The sequence below is a fragment of the Danio rerio genome, chromosome 9 (genome assembly GCF_052040795.2).
Source record: "Danio rerio strain M-AB ecotype USA chromosome 9, GRCz13ab, whole genome shotgun sequence".
NCBI lineage: Eukaryota > Metazoa > Chordata > Actinopteri > Cypriniformes > Danionidae > Danio > Danio rerio.
In genome coordinates this window covers 6,078,336-6,105,000 of record NC_141029.1, presented here as the reverse complement: position 1 = coordinate 6,105,000, position 26,665 = coordinate 6,078,336, and the positions used below count along the sequence as shown (strand labels likewise).

Genomic DNA, 26,665 nt, shown 5'->3' with positions numbered 1-26,665 from the left:
ATAAACAATGTTTTGTATATTCTGGTGAAGCATTTTTAATTAAGCAAACCCACTAGTGGCCACACTTGGATAAATAAATGAGTTTCTGACTGTGGTGCAGTTACAGATGAAACTAAGCTTCGTGACACCTTGAAACAATTAAGCCAAACGCTTTGCAAAATATTTCACTTTAGAAATATGTTCAACATGTCACAGAGTGGTGAGGAAACTAATGAAAACAGTGTACATGCAGTAAAAATATGCATTAACTACAAACTAACTTGAATCAAATGTTTTGTTTAAAATGTGTAATGTTTTAAAGGATTTCTGTGGATCCTTCAAAAATGAAAATTTATTCCTACATTCATTAATCTTGTCGGCCTAGTCCCTTTATTATTCCGGGGTCGCCACAGCGGAATGAACCGCCAACTTATTCAGCACATTTTTACGCAGCGGATGCCCTTCCAGCCGCAACCCATCTATGGGAGAGATCCACACACATATTCACACATTCATATATATATATACAGTATATATATATATATATATATATATATATATATATATATATATATATATATATATATATATATATATATATATATATATGAATATATATATTGTGTGTGTAAATTGGTCTTTTTGACCTGTGTTTTTTAACCTTTTATGTCATTGATAATTTACTGTAATTAAACATTCCCTTTCTGCAAGTGCTATGATGTGCACAGCTCAGGTAAAGCCATGAAGTCCTGGCCAGTGGTGTCCAAAGCTGCTTCTGAATGACCTCAATCCTGCAGATTTTAGCTTTAACCATCTCCAACAGATTTGTCTGCAAGTTTCTAAAGTCCAGTCCAGTCCAGAGCTTGTCTTTTAAATGGCTATTTTTAACCAAAACTGAAAATTATTGTACCATTCTCTCATCCTATACTATTCTGTTAAATGCTTAGGTTATTTTGAAGAATTTCGAAAAATAGGTGCCATTTACTTTCATATATATATACACACAGTAAAATATATCCATTCATTATCTATCATTCATCTTCTGTATTTTATGGTTTGCATGGTGTTTTCTGTTTATCACCGGTTATGAATAGCATTATGGGAGTTTTCTCTCTGCTTTGTTAAACTGCAGTGTGGAATTTTTAACATCAAAATTCCACAAAGTGACTACTATTGTCATTTTTAGTAGTTTGCGACACGAATTTGTTTAAGAAATAATACAGAGACAATTTAGTGAGAAAAATAACAGGAAAAAAGTACTGCCAGTGTATTTAAAGGTTTTTGTATTATAATTTACAACACAAACAGACATTATGTGCCTTCAAACTATAAAAAAAATTACAACAAGAGTCACTTCAAAAGCTTTTGGAAGAAAGATCAAGATCCCATAATGCAATAAAAAAAAAAAAAAAAAAAAAAAATATATATATATATATATATATATATATATATATATATATATATATATATATATATATATATATATATATATATATATAAATAAATGCACTGTAAAAAATATTTGAAAAAAAAAAAAAAAAACTGTTTTCCGTATTTGGTGGTTCAATTATATTATTATTTTTTTTATTTATTATTCTAATAAATTAAAAAAATTTTAATTTAAAATAATAAATTCTAATTTATTATTTTAATTTATTATTAATTTATTTTTATTTTTTATTTATATGGCTACCAATTGATAATATTGTTATATAATAATATAATAATATATAATATAATATAATAATACTAACAATATAATAATATCTATTCACCCATCGCTTCCAATTCAAGAGACATCCCACATTGTTACACATCATCAAACATTGTGTAAAAACATGAAACACTCTAATCACTGTTCGTTTACAATGCGTTCATAAATTTATAATACATGGTAAACATAAAAGGCAACACAGTTATTAATTATGTGTTGATACCAGGTAATATTATAAACAAATTCTCTGCCAATCAAGTTTTTAATTCTATTTTAATGGTTAAAAGTTAATGATATGACATTTATGATTTTTTAGGCATTTATTTGCAAACGTTTCTTTGTAAAACATGATTGAATGACATAAACCGATGATAATTTGTCATTAAAATCAATAGTAATGCTAAAAGAAACATTGGTCTGGCTTTTCCTTTTCTCCAAGCAAAAGTGTATTAAAACACATTTACCCTATAAGTAAAATTAAGTTCGGGAGGAGCCTAGTCATTCAGGCATGTCAGTAATTATTATATGGGTATACAAGCAGCAGCCATTGCACAGTGCCAGCTGGATTTTGTTTTCAGGCATCTTTCCACTTCCCCTTGTTGTCCTCCTATTTGCTTATTCTTTTCTCATTAGAAGTGCTTTCATAAGGGGGTTTGGACGTGCAGCTCAAGTCCAACCTCAAGCCTCAACCCTCCTTTAGGAACCTGACATTCGAGCCACATTTGAGAACAGCAGGCCAAGTTGTTTACCATTAAATTTTATGAATGAATGGCCAAACTTGTGAATGCTCAAAACAGAAAATGGTGGAAAATGGACTAAGGTGAGGTCCATGGACAATTCTCCCAATAAGTTAAAGTGGTATGTAGCAGATGTGTTTAATTAGGATTGAAGCTGAACTCAACAGGAAAGTGGTGCTTTAAGAACTAGTGTTGAGTTTCCTCATATGGACAGTGTAAAGCTTTAGCATCAAAAGTTTCACAAAGCTATTTTAAAAATGTCCCTCCTTGGTATGTTTTGAAGAAAGCGTATACCTTAAAGATTAAGTTAAAACTTGTTCCTCTGTGTCTCATGTCTTGTTTCAGGTGCATCCTCTTGCTGTTTGTTCTGTTCTTTATCCCTGGAGTCGTAATGATCATCGCTTACGGGCTCATCTCTCGAGAGCTTTACCGTGGAATACAGTTTGAACTGGAGCAGAAGAAGGGACAGTGTGGTGAGCGCTTTATGAAGTCGATAACACATTATGGTCTGATTTAGAGTCATGTTTTAGTAACCATCCCAAAGGGTATTAACTGCGCTAGTCACTGAAAACATATTGGATGACCTACCCTGAGGATTTAATTGTCTGTGTGTACAGTTTTAGCCATCTGTTTGTGGATAAAACTCAATTTCCTAAGTAATGAAATGTGACCTATTGGATTTTCAAAAGGAGATAATTGCAGCCGTATAACATTTACGTAACTGGCCCTAAAAAAAAAGCCAGGAAATGCAAGCTCAGATATTACCCTCAAATTGCTCATTGATGGCGCTCGCAGAAGTTAATATCTGCTGGATTGCTTTGATTACCTTCCATTCTGAATTCCGCTGTTCTGCGCTAAATCACATTCTATTAATGTCATAAATATGCTCCAATTTCCCCTGCGGCTTCAGTAATCTAGCATTCAGACTCTTCAGTGCTGAGTCATCGCAATGGCCATTAAGATGTTTTCATTCCTATCAGCGAAATGCCATTTCCGTTCCCATTTTTATCGGTAACAATTTGCGCAAAAGAAGGAAACTGAAGAAACTACAACTTGCTGTGGGGTCTCATGAAGGTTACTCTGTAGTTGTTTTAAGATACAAGGGTTAGGAAGTTATTAAGCATCATTCATTCATTCATTTTCTTTTCATTCCTTTATTAATCCGGGGTTGCCACAGCGGAATGAACCGCCAACTTATCAGCACATGTTTTACGGACCGGACGCCCTTCCAACTGCAACCCATTTCTGGGAAACCTCAATACACACTCATTCACAATCATACACTACAGACAATTTAGCCTAACCAATTCACCTATACCGCATGTCTTTGGACTCTGAAGGAAACCGGAGCACCCGGAGGAAACCCACTCAAACGCAGGGAGAACATGCAAACTCCACACAGAAACTACAACTGACCCAGCCCAGGCTCGAAACAGCGACATTCTGTGTCACCTTGAATATGTATATGCAAAATAATTATTTTATGTATTAAACAGGATTTGAAGTAATTGAGTCGTAAGAGCAATTGACACAAAAATATGAGTAATTTGCAATTATAGTAATAAGTAATGAGCAACTGTGATTGATTCATTAAAAATAACCATTCATCAAAGTAATTTTTTATGATTCTAATAATAATACAGTTTGCATATTTGTATGATTTATTCATAAGTTTCTAAAATTGAAGAAACACTAACATAGACACAATTTCAATCACTGCTTATGATTGTTCATAGCTGTTCCAACTTTAGCTAATGACTGATTATCCTATCAGACGATCCTTTCCTTAACTTGAAGAAACCCCCCCACCCAACCCTACTTTCCCTCATTTTAAACGGGCGTCACGGTGGCCAGCGATTAGTGCTGTTGCCTCACAGCAAGAATGCCCCTGCTTTAATTCCTTTCCAAACCAGACAGCATTTCTGTGCGGAGTTTGCTCGTTCTCCCCGTGGTCGTGTGGGTTTTCCCCGGGTCCTCCGGTTTCCTCCCACAGTTCAAAAACAAGCACTCTAACAATTAATCCAAATACTTTAGCTAAACTCTGAGTACACCTTCAGCATTCATATCTGACACTTAGCTACAACAAGCCAAAGGGGGAAGCATGGAGATCTACCTAAGCTCAAACTCCCCTCTCGCCTTGCAACAGGAGGGAGCCCAGGGCTCGAAGATCATATAAGCTCAGGGCTCTCTCCCGGGACAGCACGCCAAACTAGCTTTATTATCAATCATCAGCTAAGTGTGAACTCTTGAAAGTTCATGTGAAATCTAAAGGTTCTTTGTTTATGTTTTACATTATTATTCTTTAGGTGAGCAATTATTAAGTAAAATTCAATTAACTGAAAAAAAAGTGTGTTGGTAATCTTCAATTAAAGTTTCAATCATTTGCATCCACATTTGTGATACATAATTACCCCATTGTTGTTGTTGTTGTTTTGATGTTACAGTTCTAGTTTTCTGCTGCTTTTAGCTGTGCTTTCTACTTGATAATGAAATGCAAAAAGAAAGCGCCACCACCTTCTAAATTTTCCATTTCTGAAGTACACCAGCATACTAAAAATAAAAATCGTAGAAACTTCTGGTTCATGTGGATTTTACCAATTAACTTATAATTGAGAAAACACTAACATACAGACACAATTTAAATAGTTGGCATGGCCTGCGCCACATCTGTTAGGTTGAGGGTAGTAGAATAAAATGAGAATACCTAAAATTGACCATTAAGACCTTTCCATTGTTTCTTCTGCTACCTCACAAGCACTAGTATTGAATCCAAGAAATGCAAAACTCCTTCAGAATTTAATCATCCCACATTTGTATTGATGTTGAGCTTCCTTAAAATGAAACTGCAATGTTTTCTTTCTAGGAATGAAAAATGGTATAAGCGCCACTGTCTTAATTAGCAGCGACGACGGAGATGGCTGCTACATCCAGGTGTCCAAGAGACCCAACTCCATGGAGATGTCAGCCCTCACCCCAACAGGCTCCGCAAAGGTGGACCGACCCCGCAGCAACACATCCGAGGCTAAACTAATGGCCAAGAAGCGAGTGATCCGTATGCTGATCGTCATCGTGGCCATGTTCTTCATCTGCTGGATGCCTGTCTACTCCGTCAACACCTGGAAAGCATTCGACCTAGCTTCAGCCCACAGGGCTCTTTCTGGAGCCCCCATTTCATTCATACACCTGCTCTCCTACACCTCAGCCTGCGTCAACCCCATCATCTACTGCTTCATGAATAAGCGCTTTCGAAAGGCTCTTCTTGCCACCTTCTCCTGCTGCTGTTGGCCCTGCCGTAAAAGAGGCTTCAGGGAAGGCGATGATGAGGTCACTGCCACCGGAGCGTCCATGTCTAAGTTCAACTACACCACTGTGAGCACAATGGGACCCTGCTGATTCTCAAAAGACTTCAGGTTGGGAATGGCGGAGCCGAAGTTGACATTGTTAGGGTTTGCATTGGGAAGAGTTGCTGTGTTCCACTGGACAGACCGATTGTTTATCATCTACTTGCAGGAAAGCAAACCACATGCCACATCTTCATCGGTCAATGTTTTATGATCTGCGAATGCTTGTGATGTTATCTAAACAGTGAAGACTTGTATAAATGTATATACTTAAGGCAGCGTTCCACAAGCTGGCCCAAGTCCACTTGTGAGGATCTCTTCTGCCGAAGGTCTGTTATTTTGTACAGTTTAGGCTAAAGGGAGACTAAACATTTCTCTCAGACTTGTGGTGAAGAAGAACTCCAAAGATCATTCATTTTAACAACTACTATGAATAACAATCTGAGTCTGAAGTGCAGTACTTGGCTCAGTATTCACTGAAGAAAGTTATAGAAAGAACAGATCTTCAGTAAAAGTAGCAGCTCAGTGGTCGGCGTTATCGACTGAAACATAATGTCAAACTGGCGAGATGTTGTCAGAGTCAGCAAGATCATCAAACTCGGCAGGAAGCAGAGTTTTTGGCGCTGTTAGTGCATACTGAGTGCCCTCCCTGCTATGATTGTCAAACTACAGTATGTAAATGGCTAGTGGAATGCCAGCCTTACACTTTGTGTTAAGTTATACTTTGCAGTTTTAAGTGCCTGCATAGTGTTTAAAATCTTTTTCTGCGGTCAAGGTTTTTTTTTTTTTTAATTGTGGTGATTGTCACAGCAGGAGAGATTATCTAAAAGATTTCATTGAAAAGCTATACAGCAGCTCTCTAAATCTAAGCCAACAGGCTTCTACAGTAGAGAAAGTCACAGTATTCTACTGTATTATAAAAACCCAATGCAATGACACAATGCTGGAACCGCACAACGACTTTTATTAGGCTGAAGAGGATTTGTTCTGTCCTTCATGGCCTTCAAAGTGCTTGGTTCATCTTCTTGAGTGGCGGTAAATGCAGGTAACCTCCACTGAATGTAAAGCCTAGACTCCGAGATCTGTCATCTTACAGACTGATTTATGGCTGCTTTCATGTACCCTCGTAAATGTTAGAGAAATAAGCTTATTAAGGTCATCAAAAGGCGGTCCACATCAAATCACAACACAGAAAACAAATGCTTCCCTACCCCTCCTCCTTCTTGAAGAGAAAAATACATTGTTTTAAAGCAGAAAGAATGAAGCTTGATTAAATGTCAGATATTTTTGCTTTCCTTTGGAACCTTGAGTTAGTCACTTTGAGTTTGTCAAGTTTTAAGCCCCTAAATTAGAAAATGTCAATTTAACTGCTGACTTTTAAGTATAATTTAAGTGTTGCCAAAGTGTTCAGTTTCTCAACCACTTTAAATTTAATCAAAAAAGTGAAGCTGCAATTTCAAAAGCTTATGACATTAAGTAGGAAGTTCAGCTGATTGAAACCTTTTTTTGAAAAATGGAATTGTTTTCACAGCTAAATTGCAAAACATTCATTCTTTGCTCTAATAATCTGCATGAACGTTCATTTCACTTTAACAACTCATTTGCAATTCACAATCAAAAATGGTGATTACTTTCATTAAAACTTGTTAGTAAAAGATCAAAAATTATTCCTCTTCAATCCCAGGAGATGACTTGTTTAAAGACCTATTAAGCAGTTATTAGTTAGAATCACAAATCATGATTCAAGTCATGATGTTTTCAGTTTTTAGTTCAAAGACAGAAAGCCCAATAATAGACAGTTTTAATCAAACAATTAAGGCAAAATACATAAATTATTGACATGATCTGCATATATTTTTGTCATCAGTTCTAATATTCTATTAAGACTTTATTCATTTATTTAATTTCCTTCAGCTCTTTATTCATCAGGGGTCGCCAACTTATCCAGCATATGTTTTACACAGCGAATGCCTTTCCAGCTACAGCCTCACATGCACACACATACTCTACGGCCAATTTAGTTTGTTCAATTCACCTATAGTCCATGTCGTTAGACATAAGAAACCAGAGCACCCGGAGGAAACCTACGAGAAGATGCAAACTACACACAGAAATCCCAACTGGGACTCGAACCAGCGACCTTCTTGCTGTGCTAACCACTAAGCCGCCTTATTGCCCCCCACTGAGGCTTGTTTTTAGCAAAATTCACATCACTGCTTTATTTTGAAGGGAGTTTTAGGATTGATTGGGAAACACTTGTTTATGCAGAACTGAGTGACTTTACATTGCTCATGGCCAATTCAACATCATTATGTTTATGTACATTATGTCTAAGATAATCCCATTCATAAACGAGCATATAATATTCCAGTTCTTTTTATTCGTCATCCACTATTTTTCCAAAAGTTTGAGCCATTCTTCCTAGCATTTTATATTTCTGTTTTCCATGACTTTCAAAGCAGTGTCCATGTGCACTCTTAACCTATGTTGCAGTGAGCAATGGCAATAATGTTCTGAAATCTTGTTATCCTCACACTTCCCTAGCCATCATGGCCACCAATCACACAGCAGGCCTTAAAACCTGCCAATTCCCCCATTAAATTCATGTCGCTTGGCTGTCCAAACTTTCCCTTATGTTTCAGCCAGGGCTTTAATAGCATCGTTCCCCTGGGTTGCGCATGGCTTGGATAATGGGATGGTGTACAGGATCACAGGCAAACATTAGGTTTATAGGATCACCCAGACAGTGTTGTCAGATTTGCTGGTCTTTTACCTTTCAAAACAGGATCCCATTAGTTCAGGTTGTTATTTTCAGATCAGAAAATGTGGCAGCGATCATAGCTGAAACTGAGAATTTGAGCGCCTCCTGATTGTGTGCTTAGTAAGCGGGGAAAAAAGAACTCAAATACTTCTTATATGAGCCAATATTTAAATTTCATTACATCACTCTGTCTTGAAAAAGGATACGAGGGGGGATTTTGCTGGGCAGATGTTTCAGCTTTATTCTAATTACGAGAGAAATGAGGTCAGGGTAAGCATTTAGTTCTGACCTTTCCAAGCCCATCATGACTCCTTTTTTTTATGAGACCAATGAAACGAATATATAGCCAGTGGTAGAAACCCTCCTGTGCAGTCTCTTAAAACAGACGTCTGGCTTCATCAAGTTTGGATCCAGATCAGGAACCCATGTGTTTCCTGTGAAAAACAACTGGCATAGTATCACATGCTTTTCTATAAACCTATATTTAGTCCAAAAGCAAGCAAACTAATCTGTAACTAACACGTGATGAGTTTAAGTGAAGTTTATTTATAAACTAATTTCGAGAGGATGACGTGCTTATGTTTGCTTGCAGCCGGCCCCACATTATTTAATTTATAATTCATCGATCAGACAATCCCTAAGCACTACAAATACCCTAAGTTCCATATGACAGCCATCTTCGTTTTGAAGAATCCCCCCTTCAACCCCTACTCCTCCTCCTTTCCTAGATGGGTGGCACGGTGGCCCAGTGGTTAGCACTGTTGTCTCACAGCAAGAACGTCACTGGTTCTAGTCCTTCCCAAGCCAGCAGACATTTCTGTGCGGAGTTTACACATTCTCCCCGTGCTCACATGAGTTTCCCCCGGGTTAACCGTTATTTATTTATTTTTTTTTATTTCCAACTTAGTTAACAGTAAGTCCCCTGAATATATATACAGTTAATGACTATAAATTGATTTTCCTGTAATTGCCAAACACTTCGTCACCTTGGAATTATAAGGTTCTATCTGCATTATCTGATTTTGAGATATTGAGCTTCAACGTTTTTGCATTCCATATAGCAAACAGTGCGTGTATAACATTTGTTTTCAAAGTAAAAAGTTTTCAAATGTAAACAACTTATTCAAAAACACCCCATAATGTAAATAAGTTGTCATTTAGAATATGTCAATACCTCAATTTTGACAAAATTTCAGATAGACCCTTATAATTCTAATATTGATTTCACTTGTTATGCATTTTTGTTGACACTATGTTGTTTTTTCCTCATTATTTATATACAGTAGAGTTTTATTTTACATCTAATGTTGATATTGTTTATTTATATTTAAGTTTGTCAACATGATGGGGTTTACTAGTTGTGTGAATGACACTGAGTGTCTTATTTTAGTATGTCTCTCTGGTTGAGGGAAAAGTTGTTTGTGAAAAGTATTCGTCGAACGTATAGCTTTCTCATCACTGCTTGCTTATGGTTAATGATATGTAGACTTATAACTTTAACATACTTGTGTATAATACAATAAATTAATCAATAATGGTTTACCACACAAAAAAAATTAAATTTCCATTTTTAAAGGTAAAGTTTTGGGTTTTTTACCATCAACTTTATAAATATTTTAAGTCCTTTAGCATTAGCACACTAGTAACTGATAATAGAAGCAGTGTTTTTTTTAGAGTCACAGGAAGTGCACACACCTCGCGTGAAAGAAATGCCAGTTTGGTTACATAGGTGATGTGACCGGGATTGGAGTGTAACAGAGGCCAGCTAGTAATAGATGTTTCAGTGAACCTCCTCTGACCTTAAGGTGTGCACTTAATACTGACATTAGAGGTGTCATTGTCCCTGCTAGTGCCAGAAAAGCCAGTTCAAATCCCACTCTGAGTGGAATGAAAACAACCCGGGGTGTTATGTTGGTGTCGTTGCCCTGACAGTAGGTAGATTGAGGTGGATGAGAGCTGTATGCTGACAAACTTCACTCATTTAAAGCTGGTTTATACTTCTGCATCTAGTGATTGGCATGACCCACGGTGCCTGTCTTGTGGATTTAAACTTCTGCGTGCCGTTTGTGTTTCGAAATACTTACGAAATACTACTGTAGCTGGCAGTAGGGTTTTATTTTCTCTGTGTCGAGATTCTTTGTGGGTGTTTTGTTTTTTCTGAACACTACAAGTAACTAGATCTCGCTCATTTAGAGGTGGGAACCAGGAACTTTAATCAAAAGGTAAACACAAAACAAAAGTCTCCATCTGTAGCTCCTTCAAAGGACTTGTAAACAATCAATTAATTAAGCTTGTGGCTCTCAGCACCGCCCTCGCTTATCAACACTACCAGGCTGACCAATCACAGACTTTGCGCTGTGCATCACTACAACATGAGGTTATATTTTTAGAGAGGTGTGCGTCAGTGTTGGCGTCGGCCACAGCAAGGGCTATACAACCTCGCAAAGGCTGTGCCGGACTATACGCGTGCACTTGATGCAGAAGTATAAATCAGCCTTTATCCTCAGTCACACAAGTGACTGCGTCTTTAGCATACTTGTTAGTCTGCCTACCTGTCATGCCAGAAAGACCAGTTTGAATTCAATTCAAAATAGGGCAATAAGAACCTGGTGGTTACATTGGTGCCATTACCCGGATATAATTGAGATTTAGATGGATGAGTTTTAGGCACTATCCCAATTTTATACACTTACACCTACGACTATGCCTATGTCTTCCCATTGACCCACTGTCAAACACTGTTTCATTAGCATACTTGTTAGTTTGCCTACCTGTCATGCCCAAAAAAAAAAAAAAATAGTTTGAATTAAATTCAAAACAGGGCAAAAAGAACCCTGTGGTTACATTGGTGCCATGACCCGGATGTAGGTGAGATTTAGTTGGATACGTTTTAGGTCTAATCCCATTTTTATCTTATACCCTTACACCTATGCATATGTCTTCCCATATGCAAATTGTGAAGGTGTAGGGATTAAATTATTCCCCTAAGATATGGGACACCAGTACTACATGCACACACATCATCAGACAGTGTGTCATCACTAGCTCATGTATCACATTAGATATCATCTGCAGCAGTCATTCCAAAAGGCACAATCACATTTAACAGATTACTCAGTTGCAAAGTTGTTTTGCACTGTATTTGGACAAACGCTATTTCAGACATGCTATGTAAGCTAATTCCCTGGCACCAGACAGGCTGACCTATTCAGTCAAGTCATCAAGTGATGTAATCATTCATTCATTTTCTTTTAGGCTTAGTCCCTTTATTAATCCGGGGTCGCCACAGCGGAATGAACCGCCTACTTGTCCAGCAAGTTTTTACGCAGCGGATGCCCTTCAAGCCACAACCCATCTCTGGAAAACATCCACACACACACATTCACACAATACAGACAATTTAGCCTACCCAATCACCTGTACTGCATGTCTTTGGACTGTGGGGGAAACCGGACCACCCGGAGGAAACCCACACGAACGCAGGGAGAACATGCAAACTCCACACAGAAACGCCAACTGAGCCGAGGTTCGAACCAGCGACCTTCTTGCTGTGAGGCGACAGCACTACCTACTGTGCCACTGCTTCACCCGTGATGTAATCAAAATTTAAAATATGTTTTAACTATAATAGTAATTATAAGGGACTATCATTAGCAAAATTTTTGTGCATATTTGTTTCATATTACAGTTCATCACCGTAACTCATTAATTACATTTTTAGTATAATAAATCAAATGCACATTTGTAGTAAAAATCCTTATCAGTGCCCCTTTCTAAAACATTTCTGGGACTCTTTGCTCTCTTTGGTAACTGTGTTGCTGCTGTAGCTGGTGTGTTCGCTATATGTTTGAAGTGTGGGTCTAGAAATTTTGCATTTGAGAGGCTATATGTCACTTCCCTTTACATTGTAGTAACCCCCTATCAAAAGAGGCTCATGAGACCGCTACCCCTTAATGTGAACGTACAAACGTGGTGTAGGAGTGAGTGAAAGGGCTTACAGGTAAAATTTGGGTTGGGCCTAACAAAGGCCACCAATTATGTGCTCTTGCCTAAGCGGTACAATAGTGAATGGTGAAAAAGGCTATTATTTTTAGCATTCCATATGTGTGCCCACCTTTAATAGGATCAGTACCAGTTAAAATCCAACTCAGAGCAAGTTTGGTGGAACCTGAAGGGTTGAATTGGCAATGTGACCTGGATGGAAGTGAGGTTTGGGGGTGAGTGTGTCAGAGCACAGCTAGTAAGAGCTGTAAGTGTAAACCACACTTTCTCAGCCTCAAGAGACACGCTAGGACTCTAGAGGGTGTACTTTTTAGTGTCCTTGTTAGTGTGCCCCTTAATACAAGCCTGAGGGGTTACGCTTGTGCCATGCTCGTAATGGAAGTGAGGTTTAGGAGGTGAGTGTAATGGAGCCCATCTAGTAGGAGCTGTAAAAGGAAAACTCACTATCCTGGCATCAAGAGAGATGCACTAATGGCTGTGGCCTTTAGTGGCCATGTTAGTGTGCCCACATCCTATGCCAGAAACACTGATTTAAATCCCATCCAGAGCAGGGCAAACAAACACCAGAGAGGTTACCGCTTGCTGTAAGCTGCATGTTGACTATGAAGCATAGAATCTAAATAATTTATTGCATGCTTTTTTACATCCACAAATAATATAAGTTTCATTTAGGAAACACTTTTATAAACCCAATGTTCAACATGAATTGAATTAGCAGAATGTGGAATTAATAAAACTCTAAACACTTAAATAAATACTTCTGAACAGACAGCGCCAACATCTGCCAGGTATATCCAATAAAACATTAAGTGTTTGGAGATTGCAAAAAAGCCTATGCCTGTGGAAAATTCATTTTAGAAATGATCTGTGGGACACTTTAATTAGTCGGACATCATAGTCCCCGCCTCAGTTGAGCTGGTGTAAATGCTCTCAACTTGGGTGCTCTGGCTGAAAACGGAAGAGCTGTAAAACATTGATTTCCCTGAGGTGTGTTTAAGAAGTCTGGAAAGCGCTCTGAACACATTGCATTGCTGTAGCCCGCAGCTCCCTTCTGATTAATAGGATATCATCAGAAGCCTAAACTAACCACATGCTTCATGCTTAACCAACAGTCGACTCAAGTGTTATCATTAGATTGCATACAGAACCTTTAAGCTGTCCTGGCTGCAAGTGTTTCCTCGAAATCAGTCACCTTGCCATTTGTACGAACAAAGTTTGCAGACAGCATGTTGAAAAAATTGGTTTTCCTCTCATCAAAATGGTTCTCTGCCCCAAATTCACACACAGGGTGCATTATTATAAAAACTGTTTATTCAGAATAACATTTTTCATCAGAATGACAAAAAACATGATATCAGATTTTTACAAACCTCATTCAAACCATATGTTTTTTTGTTTTTTGTTTTTTATTGCATGCTTGTTCATTCATTCATTTTCTTCTTCTTGTTCTGGGCCAGGTCATGGGGGCAGCAGTCTCAGGATAGAATCCCAGACTTCCCTCTTCCCAGACACTTCCTCCATTCCGAGGCATTCCCAGGCCAGTTAGGATACATAGTCGATCCCGCATATCCTAGGTATTCCTCAATGCCTCCTCCTGGTGGCACATGACTGGAACGCCTTCCTAGGTAGGCGTCAGGGAGGTATTCAAAACAGATGCTCAAGCCACCTCAACTGTCATTTTTCAATGCGGAGGAGTAGAGGCTATACTCCTAGCTTCTTCCGAGTATCCGAGCTCCTCATCCTATCTATAAGGGTGCACACCTTGCCATCCTGTGACTCATTTTGGCCATGTGTATCCGAGTTCATGTCATTGTGGTCATGACCCAAAGTTCATGAACATAGGTGAGAGTAAAGCCTGGTTTATACTTCTGCGTCAAGTGACCGGCGTAACTCACGGTGCAGGCAACGCGCGCAGCTGTGCATTTATACTTCTGCGCGCTGTCTCTGTTGGTCTGCATTAACACTTCCGAAACGCTAGTTGGCAGTGAGGTTTAAATGTTCCTCTGTGTCCGGTTTCTTCGCTTCTGTTTTGCTTTTCCTGAACAATTCCTGGATGTACAAGTGACTCAAACTCGCTCATTTTGAGGCAGGAACCGGCGGACATGCAACAACTATGAGGTAAACACAAAACAAAACTCTCCATCCGGAGCTCCTTCACGGGACTCCACACTTGTAAACAATCGCTCGCACCATTCGCGCGGCTCTCGGTCCCGCCCAGACTCGTCAGTGCTACCAAGCCGACCAATCACAGAGCTTGCGCTACGCGTTGTTGCAACGTGTAGTTAAATTTTTTGAGAGGTGCACGTCAGTGACGCCGACGGCCACGGCAAAGGGCTATGCGTCAGTGCCGTAGCATACGCCGGCGTTTGACACAGAAGTATAAATCAGCCTTAAGAACATAGATTGACCAGTAAATGGAGAGCTTTGCCTTTCGGCTCAGCCACCTATGAACCGGTACATCGACCACATTACTGCTTGCCGCTGCACCGATCCACCTGTCAATCTCACATTCCATCCTTTCCTCACCTATGAACAAAACCCCAAAAAACTTGAACTCCTTTCTCTGGGGTAAGGACTTTCCTCCAACCTGAAGATGGCAAGACACCTTTCGGTGGAGAGCCATGACCTCGTACTTGGAGGTGTTGATTCTCATCCCTGCTGGATCACACTCTGCAGCATACCGCCCCAGTCCATAAAAATTATGAACAGAAGCAGTGCTTGCTTGTTGTTGTTTGGAAAGCATCAAAGTCTGATCAGATTGCAATAAAATATCTAACTAAATGTTAATCTCAACATTTGCTAGACATCAAAATATTCACACATATTGATATTTTGGTAACACTTTAGGGCCTACTCACACTATGCCATCCGTACCGTGCCCAGGCCCGTTTCCCGGATCGTTTGAGAAGTGTGAGTGCGCTGAATCGGGCTCAAGCACGGTTCACTTGGCCGGCCCTGGCCCGGTTGGAAGAGGTGTGCCTGAGCGCGGTTCACTTGGGCTTTGGCGCGGTATGCTTGTGTGTGAGTGCAAAACACGCCAAAGCCTGAAACTGAAAGCGAGACGTGACTTTTAAGGGACTGTTTCATATAGATTTATTAATCATTACTGTTCAGTAAACACAAACTGCCGTCGTTTATTAAAGACGCAAACTCATCACTTCACGACAGCTGCGCGCCTTCAGCAGACCTCATTCCTCCTCATTCCTGCAGCACGAGAGCTTTATGATTGTTTATGAGCGCCAAAAGTGGCGGATCTGTACGACGAAATATCTGACTGTGTGTCCCCGCATCCCTAAGGACTGTTTGGCGAAATATTTGACGGCATATCAAACGACTGAAACGATATAACTAGAGAAATCTTCACTGTGCTGCTGAGTGAGAGAGCGCTTCTCACTGAACAGCCCAGCAGTGATGACGTAAGCGTGCCGAAGCCCATTTGTGGTGTGAGCGCGGGCTGTCAGGAGAGACGGGAGGGGGGACAAGCGTGCTTTGGCCCGGTTCGAGGCAACTGTACCTAGTGTGAGTACGGCCTTAGTTTAGGTCACAATTCACCGTATTGACAAACCAAAAATAACACCACTAGCTTTCTTTAACACAGTCTTACAGCAATTAATAACTTTTTAATTTAGTTCGTACAATTTAGTATGATTTGTTCGGTTGGGTTAAGGGGTGGGGTTGGGTGCCACACCTCCTTTTTGAAATCGAACAAATTAACCACTAAACTGACAAAGCGTAAAATACCTATGTTTTCTTGTGAGATCAGGCTGGTTAATTAATAGATAGTAGGACAGAAGTTTGGTTTTAGGTTTGGGATGCTATTAGGGATGCAAAATAATAACATATTGCACTTAACTTACTTAACTACTAACGGACAGTTAATATTTTAATGATAGCCAGGTAATGAGCCAGTAGTTAATAGCTTGAATTGTGACCCAAACTAAAGTGTTAGCAATATTTTCACAAACATTTTCTTCATCTTTGTTCTAAATTATAGTTGGTTATACAATGCTGATAGTAACTGTAACGGGGAGACTGACACGGAGGGATCCATTTTGCAGTATTTATTAAGTCACACTTAAACATCAACAACTCGCACGGCTGTGCGGACATACAACATACACATCAAGGGAGACGTAGCAGATAACAGACACAGTGTGATTACCAGGCTTGGGTCAGAGGCAGGCAGCGTGATTCAGAGTCCGTGTAACAGGCTTTGGTCAGGGGCAGGCAGCGAGAATCAGAGTCCGAGGAAACAGGCTTTGGTCGAGGGCAGGCAGAAGACAGAGCAGAGTTGTGAAAGGGCTGAAGTGGTAAACGGGAGATCAGGCAGGATAGAACGCTCAGAAATGCTGGCCGGGGCTAAACAAGACTTCGCACTAAAGTGTGTGTGTGAGCTGCTTATATGTGGTACGTGGGTCATTAGTGGAATGGAGAACAGGTGTGCTGGGATCAGGTAGAATGGATGACGTAATGATTAGAAGTCCGGAGATGGTGACCTCTGCTGGCCAGCGAGGGGAATGACTGGGACCGAGTCGGTGACAGTAACAGTGTGTTTTTGTGATCTAAATTAGAGAACAAGCCCTTGCGTACTGCTTACCAGTTTATTAATCTCTCAGCTCATCACTAGTTTCTAGTGTCTCACAGACATCATTAGTCTGTCTTAACACCCTGGTGGGGTATGGGTTTGTTTGACAATGTATTTACGCACTTTTGGAAGTTTCAAAAATACAATCTACCCTCCCACACCATTATACACCATAGACATACCATCAAATTATACACCATAACAGTTTATACTACTCAAACTGGGTTTTTCTGAGAGTGGGCAATTTTCAATTTTGGCTGGACATTTTTTTTAAGTGACTTTAAATGTGCCATAGTTGTTTGTGTCATATACAGGCTGCTCTGAATATCTCATAAAAGGCAGATCTACTAGGATTTCCATGTGCGACAATATCTAAAGGCTTTGAAAAGAATGATCCAAAAGAGATTCAGTGAGAATGACAGCGAGATAGCATGATAAACATGAGCGGACAGAAAATCTTCCAGTTTTCTGAATGCTTACATCATTGCTTCAGCATCCGATTTAGATATGCCGGATGTGACCTAAACTGTATGTACAAACGGATCACATTTCATCACTTACACAATGCCAGTCGGTCTGAAAGATTGGATTTAGTAGCGAATGGGATTTATGCACAGGGTCTACAAGCTTAAAGGTCTTTTTAAACCTTTTTTTAGATGATGTATTAAAATGTTCATCTCTTTTGCAGACGGCTTAACAGAGCCTTGTAACCAGGCTTACGCAGCATCTGTTACTACAGCAGTGGACAGATTTCACCCGGAGAGCATCATGATCTGCTACTGGCTCATGCAAACTGATGGCAGATTGTGCTTTCTAAAATAAATAGCAAACCTATGTTTGGTACGTCAAAGAATTTTACTTTTAATTAAAGCGGCATGCCACAAACATAGAGCAGAAAAGTGCAGATGAATTGAGAAAATGCCGTTTATAACCAAATACACTACGAGCAGTAGCAATGCAAGCTTAACTGGCACTCTAGGCAAATGATGGTTGTGCCACCCTCACGGACTATCGCAGGCAAAATCGAAGAAGGGGGGTGTGGTTGTCGCAAACGAAAGTAAAGAAAGGGAGGTAGATGATGGTTGTGTGTTTATGCTACCTCTAGCAAGATGCCGCCCTGGGCGATCGCCCACATTGCTCATGCCTAAATCCACCACTGACTACAACAGGGGTCACCAATCTCGATCCTGGAGGGCCGATGTCCCTGCAGGGTTTAGCTCCAACTTGCTTCAGCACACCTGCCTGGATGTTTCTAGTATACCTAGTACACAGGTGTCAAACTCAGATCCAAAAGGGCCGCAGCTCTGCACAGTTTAGTTCCAACCCTAATTAAACACACCTGATCAAACTAATTGAGTCCTTCAGGCTTGTTTGAAACCTACAGGTAAGTGTGTTGGAGCAGGATTGGAACTAAACTGTAGAGGGCTTCAGCCCTCCAGGGATTGAGTTTGATACACCTGACCTAGTAGGACCTTGATTAGCTTGTTCAGGTGTGTTTGATTAGGGTTGGAGCTAAAATCTGCAGGATACTGGCCCTCCAGGAACAAGTTTGGTGACCACTGGACTACAAGCATGCAGTATGTAAAATATGCTAAGATTTGTGGACTCATATTTGTTATGAATAATTGTTCAAATAAATGTGAAATCTAAATTTACCTTGTTTATTTTACTAGTTGACAGTTTTATTTTGAAGGTTAGCAATTATTCTGTGAAAAGTACTCCGAAAAATAAAATGTTTTGGTAACTTTAATTTAAAATCTGAGCATTTGCTTCTGCATTTGGCTTACTTCTGCTCTCCACCCCTTTCAAGGTATGGGCTACCAAATCTCGAGCACTACATGTCTTGGGCCATTCTTTCTACTTGTGTAAAGGTGTAAACTATCCTTGTGATATCTGCCTTGAGGTTGTGTTGCCAGGTGGACGTCCTCTCTTGCGATTCCCTTGGGGGTTCCATCTGAGAGCATGTCTGGTGATGCTAGTTGGTGGTTTGTGTAGGGTGTGCCCAATCCAACCCAATCTTCTCTTCCAGATTTCTACTTCTATTGAAGGTTGACAGGTCTTCCCCTATCGGTCGATGTTACTTATCATGCCAGTGAATTTGAAGAATCTTTCTGAGACAGGTGATGATGAGTGCCTGGAGCAAAACAATAACTCTCCTGTCCTCAGTTTTCTCTGCCCAACTTGTGTCCACCTAGTTTTACTAATTCCCAGGATGATCAGGATGTTCTTTTTTGATCTCGGCAGCTATCTTACCTGCTGTCTTACCTGTCTCGTACAAGGTCCTGACATTCCATGGTCCCTATACTGATCAAAAGAAGGGTTTTTGGCTCGACGGCTTCCACCATCTAGCATCATACATCTCCAGGTTGTCTGAAGTCCTTCATCGTCCTAAAAGTTAGTCTGTTTCTTTTTTTGGCATTTTTTTAAGCGTTTGAGGTTTTATGAGGTTGGGTTTCTAGCTCCACACTCAACCCTTCTCTTTTTTTGTGCTTGGGGCCAGCAATGGCAGAGTTTCTGCATTTGGATTGGTGGTTTTTCTTGATGTTTTTATGTTGGGTAATGTAAGCCGAATGACTTTTAACCTTTTTTTCTGTTCACCTTCATATATAACCTGTAGGTGACTCTATTTTCCAGTTGTATGAATATCAACAGACTTAATGGCACTCCTGATTTATTTATTTATTTTTTTTTGACCACTCCTGGTCTTTTTGTTCGCATTCGGAGTGCTGATTGGCTCACAAATAGTACCTTATAGCCAAAATTCTTTGCAGCTAGATACTTTTGTTTCTACAAACAAACAAAGTACACACAAATGAGCACATAATGTAAATAAGTTGTCATTAAATACAACTATGTATTTTGGGGTGGGGGGCATACTGTTTAATCTTATAATTCTAAAGCGATGTAATCTTACTATAAACCTTATAGTAAAATATCCAAGATAAATATCTTTATTCAAGTGTGTTTTGTAGTTCAAGAAGTGTCTTGTGGAGCAGATGAGATGAGTGTTGTTCATGATTGCCCAGAGCTTTAACATCCGCCTCTAGAGGCTTCCAACTGAATCCAGACGTCTGGAGAAAGTTATTACATTTACTGACATCCACACACTGATATCTGACCCCAGAAACTGTGGTGACATGTTTCAAACTGCAGATCCTCAATAAAACGGTGGATTTGGCCACTAAAGCTCATAGTCTTGCAGCCTACGGAAGTCGGTCTCATGCCATTTTGTGCCCCCCTCAAAAAATAATGTTGAATCTGATTACTGCTGTGGGCTAGTTGTTGAAATCTTATATATACACTGTATATCATATAGTTATTTTTTATTTTTTTATTTTATTATCTTGTGACAGAGTTTTCTACCAACGAGTAAAAATACAAAGGGTTAGCAACTCTGATTAAAAAGAAGAAGAAGAAAAAAAGGCAACCAAACAAATGTAGATGTGTCCTTCTCTCCGGCTAGCTGTGATTTGGTCTGCATGGCTGAAATGTACTTTAGGTCTTTACAACGCAAAGAAGATTATCATAATGTTTTTCTTTTCATTTATGTTTTGAATGAATGACTATCTGGGCTTTGCTATCTGCTCTGTGATAACCTTTTATTACTTTAGTGTAATGCTGTAGGAATTTGAAGGGATTTAAAATTTAATCTGTGTATTTATTTGTGTAAACAAGATTTGAAAAAAAAAACTGTATAAAGAGAAACATGGACTATTATAGACTTTAGGCCACCAATGCCTTAAAACTGTGTGTTAATGTGCGTGTTTTGCTAGCTAGCTGACTTAATTGACTAGCTAATAGTCCTTAAGCACGGAAATCGCAACTTGAATGCTAATGTGTGTATTGAAGGTGTGCAAAATCTTTTTTGTTTGTTTGTTTGTTTTTACGTTGTTTAAAAAATCTCTGTTTACTACTATTGTAAATTAGCTTTGTTGGTTTTAATGGGTGTCCTATACTGTGTTCATTGTTCTGATATTGCTTCTATATTAATATGTACTATGATTGTTGTGACAGCTATTTGTGTTATTGCCTTGGTAGCTGAGAGATGGTTTATCTCATTGCTTGTGCAGCAGAGTAAAATAAATAAATAAATATAAATAAATAAAGCATCTCTTTTGCCTAACACAGCTGGATTTGTTTGATTAAATATATAGTAATAACAGCTATAGAGTGAAATTGTATTAAAGCGTTAATTTTTAAAATTGAAATCTTTTGTCAGATATTTATAGCAAGTTAATATTTATTTATTGTTTAATGCTCAATTTATTGAGCCTTTATTGACATAAAAAAAAAACATTAATTTCAGTTTTTTTTTTATACCACAAATATTTAGTCAGAAGTGCATCACATTTATAAACATAACAATAGATAGAAGCAATGATTCAAACATAATAATAATAAGAAATGTTATGATGAGCAGCAAATCAGTCCATTTGAATGATTCCTGAAATATTTTGTTTGCAGTACAGCTATCTATCTATTTCTAAATAAATAAATAAACAAGAAACCACTTTGAGGGATGGTTTACCAAAAAATGAAAATTTATTTACCATCAAGTGGTTCCCATTCTTTATATTTCCTTACTTTGTTTTGTAACCTGTAAAATAAAAATAAATAAAATAAATAAATAAATAAATAAATACTATGGAAGTTAATAATTGTTTTCAACCTTTTTTTTTTATTCTTAATATCTTCTTTTCGGCCCACCAGAAAAAAAGGAGGTCAAACTAGTTTGGAACAAGTTAAAGGTGAGTAAATCATAATATCATTGAAGTTTTGGATGAACTTTCCTTTTAAAAACGCTCAGTTTCTTTGGATTTACAATTTGTAATGGTTGTTATGTGATTAAGTAAAGAATCATTTTCAGTTTATTCTGAAAACATAGCTTCTAAATTTAACAATCCTGGCTCATTCTGAAACTGTACAGCTACATACATTTCTGGAGAGTGCCAAATACGTCCCAGGAGGTAAATGTTTTTGTAGTTTTGTTTCTGAATCCACCCAGGCCGCTGTGTACACTTTTTGAGATCTCAAATTTGTCTCGCAAGTGCCATTCATGCCTGCTTTTCTCACATAAATCGACAAGAAGCCGCTGTCATCTGACTAACTAACTGACTTTTTTTTTTTCTGTTTTTGTTATATACCCACTTTCTGGAAGCCTTCTTCGCCAGATTTAAACTTGGTCATCGTGGTCAACACCTCTCTGCATCTCTGCTGACGTACATGTCGAGCTACTGGACAAACAGCAGGAATGCCGTCCATACAGAGGTAAGCAGTCAGCTGGTATGTCCAAAAAGAAACCCCATCATACCGCACCGTAGCATCTGTTTTAAAGACGAAACGCAGCCACTTATGCACATACTCCAGGCAACATAATTAATTACATAATATCTCCAGAAACAGATATAGGGCTACGTTTTCAGAATGAGCCTATGTTTAAATTTAAAACAAGAGTCATTTAGACTATTATTATTATTATTATTGTGTAAAACAATAAAAAGGTGCCAACTTTTAGATAACACAACAAATTTTTAAGAGAAATCAATATTCCTCAGAAAAAAAAAATAGATTTTTGATCATAAGAAATATATTTAAAAGTTAAAATGTTAATATCAAACAAATATTAATATACTCAAACACTACCTTAAAAAAGTAAATTCAGAAAAAAATGAATCTTCAAGAAATCCTTCTCTCTCTTTTTTCATTAAAATAATTTTAAAAAAGTAAGTTAATTTCTCTCTGATGGAATATATGGGGGCTCAGTTTAATAATACTGCATTATATGGTATATTTACTCATAATCTCAATTTTCTTCTGCTGCATAATGATCATAATGCTGACTATAAATTGGGCTCGCAAACCCAAGAGACTGACGCTTGTTGCTTTAACAGCGTGTACATCTGTATGTAAAGCTGCGAGTCCGTCTGGGGCTGCTGACGCTGTGCAATTTGATGTTGTATGGTAATCATATAATAAAGCTCATCAACTCTTTTGTGTCTGCTTTCCATTTCCATTATCAAACACATTTCACTTAAGAAATAGCTAGCAAAATCATTACTGGGTTCCACACTATTTCTTTATGTTGTTCAAACACAAATGAATTAAGTTAACTTAATCGTTTTTAGAAATTTAGGAGGATTAAACATAAACCAATTAAGTTGTCGCAAAAATGTTAAGAATTGTTGTTTCAACTCATTTAACTCATTTAAAGTCATTATTTGGAGTGGACACAGATTCCTTACTATTAATAAAAATAAATAGTAATATATAGACGCGTTCCTCACACATCATGTCAATCCTTTAAATTAACTTAATGGTTTTTACCATTTCAGGCTAATAGAGCATAAAACTATTAAGCTGCCCTCCAAAAAAAACTTCATTATTGTGTTGTTTGAGCTTATTTGTCCTTGCAAAATCACTCTGGACGCCTCGCACCCAGCACACTACCTGTTCAAACTGTTACCGTCTGGTCGGCACTTCACAGCAGCAAGCACAAAAACAGCCAGATACATGAACAGTTTCTTTCTTCAGGCCATCTACCTTTGTTTTTTTTTTTCTTACTCATTTTTATTATTTGTTTTTATTTTTATTTTACTTGTTTCTTTTATTCTTGTTTATGTAAAGCACTTTGAATTGCCACTGTGTATGAAATGTGCTATATAATAAACGTGCCTTGCCTTCCTTTACCTCATAAACAGTTAAATATCCCCCAACTGTGCAATAAATATGTGCAATACTTTCTCATACGCACTTGTACTTCACCTTAATTTAATATACAATGCAATACTTTCTACATTCGCATTTGTACACAGCACCGTATACCTGTATATTTATAACAAATCTGTACATACAATTCAATATCCAGATTTCTTGACTACCTGCATCTCTGCTTAATGTTTATCAACTTGTTTTTTTCTCATATTTATTTTGTGTTGTCACTTGTCACTTTATGTACACTGGAAGCTTCTGTAGCCAAAACAATATCCTTGTGTGTGTGAAGCACACTAAATAAAACTGATTCTGATTTTAAATAAGTAACAAGCAGCAAAAATGTCTATGAATGTTGTTTTTTCGGTTATTCTGAAGTTGTCCAATACAGTTTAAAAGTTTGCAAAGTTTTTTTGTAGCTTATCTGCGCACCTTTGCCAAAATCGAAGATGTGAATTAGAGATAAACACCACAGCGGTGTATGTTTACAAGCTTTAATGGACGAGGGAGAGTGTATGCGATGTTAAAGAGTGATTTCCATTGTGTGATATCGGGAAGATGTTTATTACGTTGTTCGCTGGGAGCAGCAAAACCTTTCAGCGAGGAAGGTTATCGATTAATCCCTCCATCTCACATCATCGCTGTACATTTATTGGTGATTACTTCCCTGCCTCTTGCATCAGGTTTGACCCTGAAACACTTGAAGGTTTTGATCTCAATTCCCGCAAGAGTACAGAGGAAAATGCCAACTCGGAGCTATTTTTTGTCATGTAAGCAGATTTGTTCTGGATGAAACTTTTGATTGATGATTTAAATAATAATAAACCGACATGGTGTAATGCACTCATCTGAGGACAAATGTTTAAATAACAAAACAATGTTCACTGTTGGATTTCAGTTTGTCAATTTGTAAACATTTAAGCTTTATTCAAGGACAATAAAGAGCTGTTTAACAGTCCAGTGACGTCCCACAAAATGTCCTTCACATATAAAAGGAAAGAATCAGCCTACAGGCTTTCATTGGCAACCTGGAAAGTCAGTTTTGACTTTGTCTTTTTATAAATGCAAAACTAACATAAAGGTTCTTAACCCTCCTGTCATGTTCACATCCTGACCCTTACTTTAGTGTTCCCGGTCAAAACTGACCAGTTTGTTTTAACTGCTCTTTTTTTAGCACGAAAATATTTTTTTTTTCTCCACCAAATTTTTATTTAGCATTCTTTAGCGGTGAACAATGTCTGACAGTGGTGTTTAACATGAATTTACAGAATTAGACTTAAAATAACTGCATCGAAAATAAAAGAACAACAGATGACAGAAGTCAAAATACTTTCTTTCATTAATAATAAACAGCTCGCTAAATTAACTATAACAGGGTCTGACCAAAGAAATAGAACCTTTAATCCATCTGAATGATTTATCAACCAGCAAAGCACAAACAAAATGCTATCCTTTCCTGTGTTCTGAGTGATCGAATTGTCAGTCCTTCAAGTTTACTAAAATAGGGAATAGTGACTGAGGGTATAAACGCTGAGCATGAACACAGACCTAGCACTAGTTATACTTTGATCATTTGAGCGAGATGATAAGGGTCTAATATAATAAAATAATTGTTGCTAAGCTAAAATTGCTCCTGCTAGATTGGCAGAAAGAAAGAAAGAAAGAAAAAAAAGAAAGATAACAAGATTCCTTCTCTGTGCTTCTTTTCAGAGAGAGAGAGAAAGAGAGAGAGAGAGAGAGAGAGAGAAATAAATAAACAAAAAAAAGAATGAAAGAAAGAAAGAAAAAAGAAAAAGAAAGAAATAAAGAAAGAAAGAAAGAAAGAAGATGGATTCACATAACAGACACCAAGTCTATGTGAAGTTTTATCAGGAAGTTGATTTACGATGAAATCTAATCTGTATGAATTTGTAAGATCTCATTTATACAATTTTGTACAATTTGCTTATCCTCAATGACGACTGGGTTTAGGGGTGGGGTTGGGAGCATCGTCTCCTTTCAAAAATAGTACGATTTTGTACGACTGAACTCGACTGAACTGAATATGAATTAGCCACAAAACGTAAAATAGTTTCATTGTGAAATCAGGCTGGAGGATCAGCACATAAGCACGTAACGACGAAAAAAAGACATTGTTTAGTCTGAAAAGAGAGAGTGAGTGAGTGAGTGAGTGAGTTGGGGTAGTGTGTGTGGGGATGTTTTCTGTCTGATGAATGAATATAGCCTGGATACCCATTAATTTCCTATGGCGGTCACTTTTGACCGGGAACACCACAAGTGTAACAAAGTTGATTAAAACACTCAAAATTCTAGGAAAGAGGTGATCATAACTTTAATATGTTCAAATACATCGTGTGGAGGATATCATAAGGCCTTGAGGCAATCAGATGTAAAACACAATATATATGAGTGACTTAAGTGACCCAAGATTTTGACCCAAACAAGACAGAAAGGTTAACTTCTACAATAATTGAGAAAGTTATTTTTAGAATAATTGAAAAAATATTATCCTTAGCTTTTTCATTTATTTATATACCTTATATAACGATAATTGAAGTCAAATTTATGCGGTTGCAATATTGTCGCTTGTGTGAAATGGTAACTTTATTTATTTATTCATTTTTTCAAAATGCCGTTTAACAGCTTTTTTTTTTAACCTTTTCATAACCACCCAGCAGGCACACAACATCATATAAATAAACATTTATAAACATAAACAGATATAAAATACATATTTTAACAAGCTTTGCTAAGTTCATAGACATACAGTATTTTATATTTTTACCTCCAAGCGTTGAGAAAACACACACACGCATGCACGCACACACACACACACAC

At 38.0% G+C, this 26,665-nt stretch overlaps 1 protein-coding gene and 1 long non-coding RNA gene across 2 annotated transcripts in view; one reads left to right on the top strand and one right to left on the bottom strand.

The window, feature by feature from the left end:
- cckbrb (cholecystokinin B receptor b) overlaps positions 1-7,021 on the top strand; it is a 62,658-nt gene extending 55,637 nt beyond the window's left edge. Inside the window, exons 4-5 of the mRNA XM_087267463.1 lie at positions 2,776-2,903; positions 5,294-7,021. Of these exons, the coding sequence (XP_087123589.1) occupies positions 2,776-2,903; positions 5,294-5,823 (658 nt within the window). The 3' untranslated portion in view covers positions 5,824-7,021. The remainder of the gene's footprint in view (positions 1-2,775; positions 2,904-5,293) is intronic.
- LOC147842240 (uncharacterized) overlaps positions 1-26,665 on the bottom strand; it is a 1,176,585-nt gene that overhangs the window by 864,176 nt on the left and 285,744 nt on the right. The window lies entirely within an intron of this gene.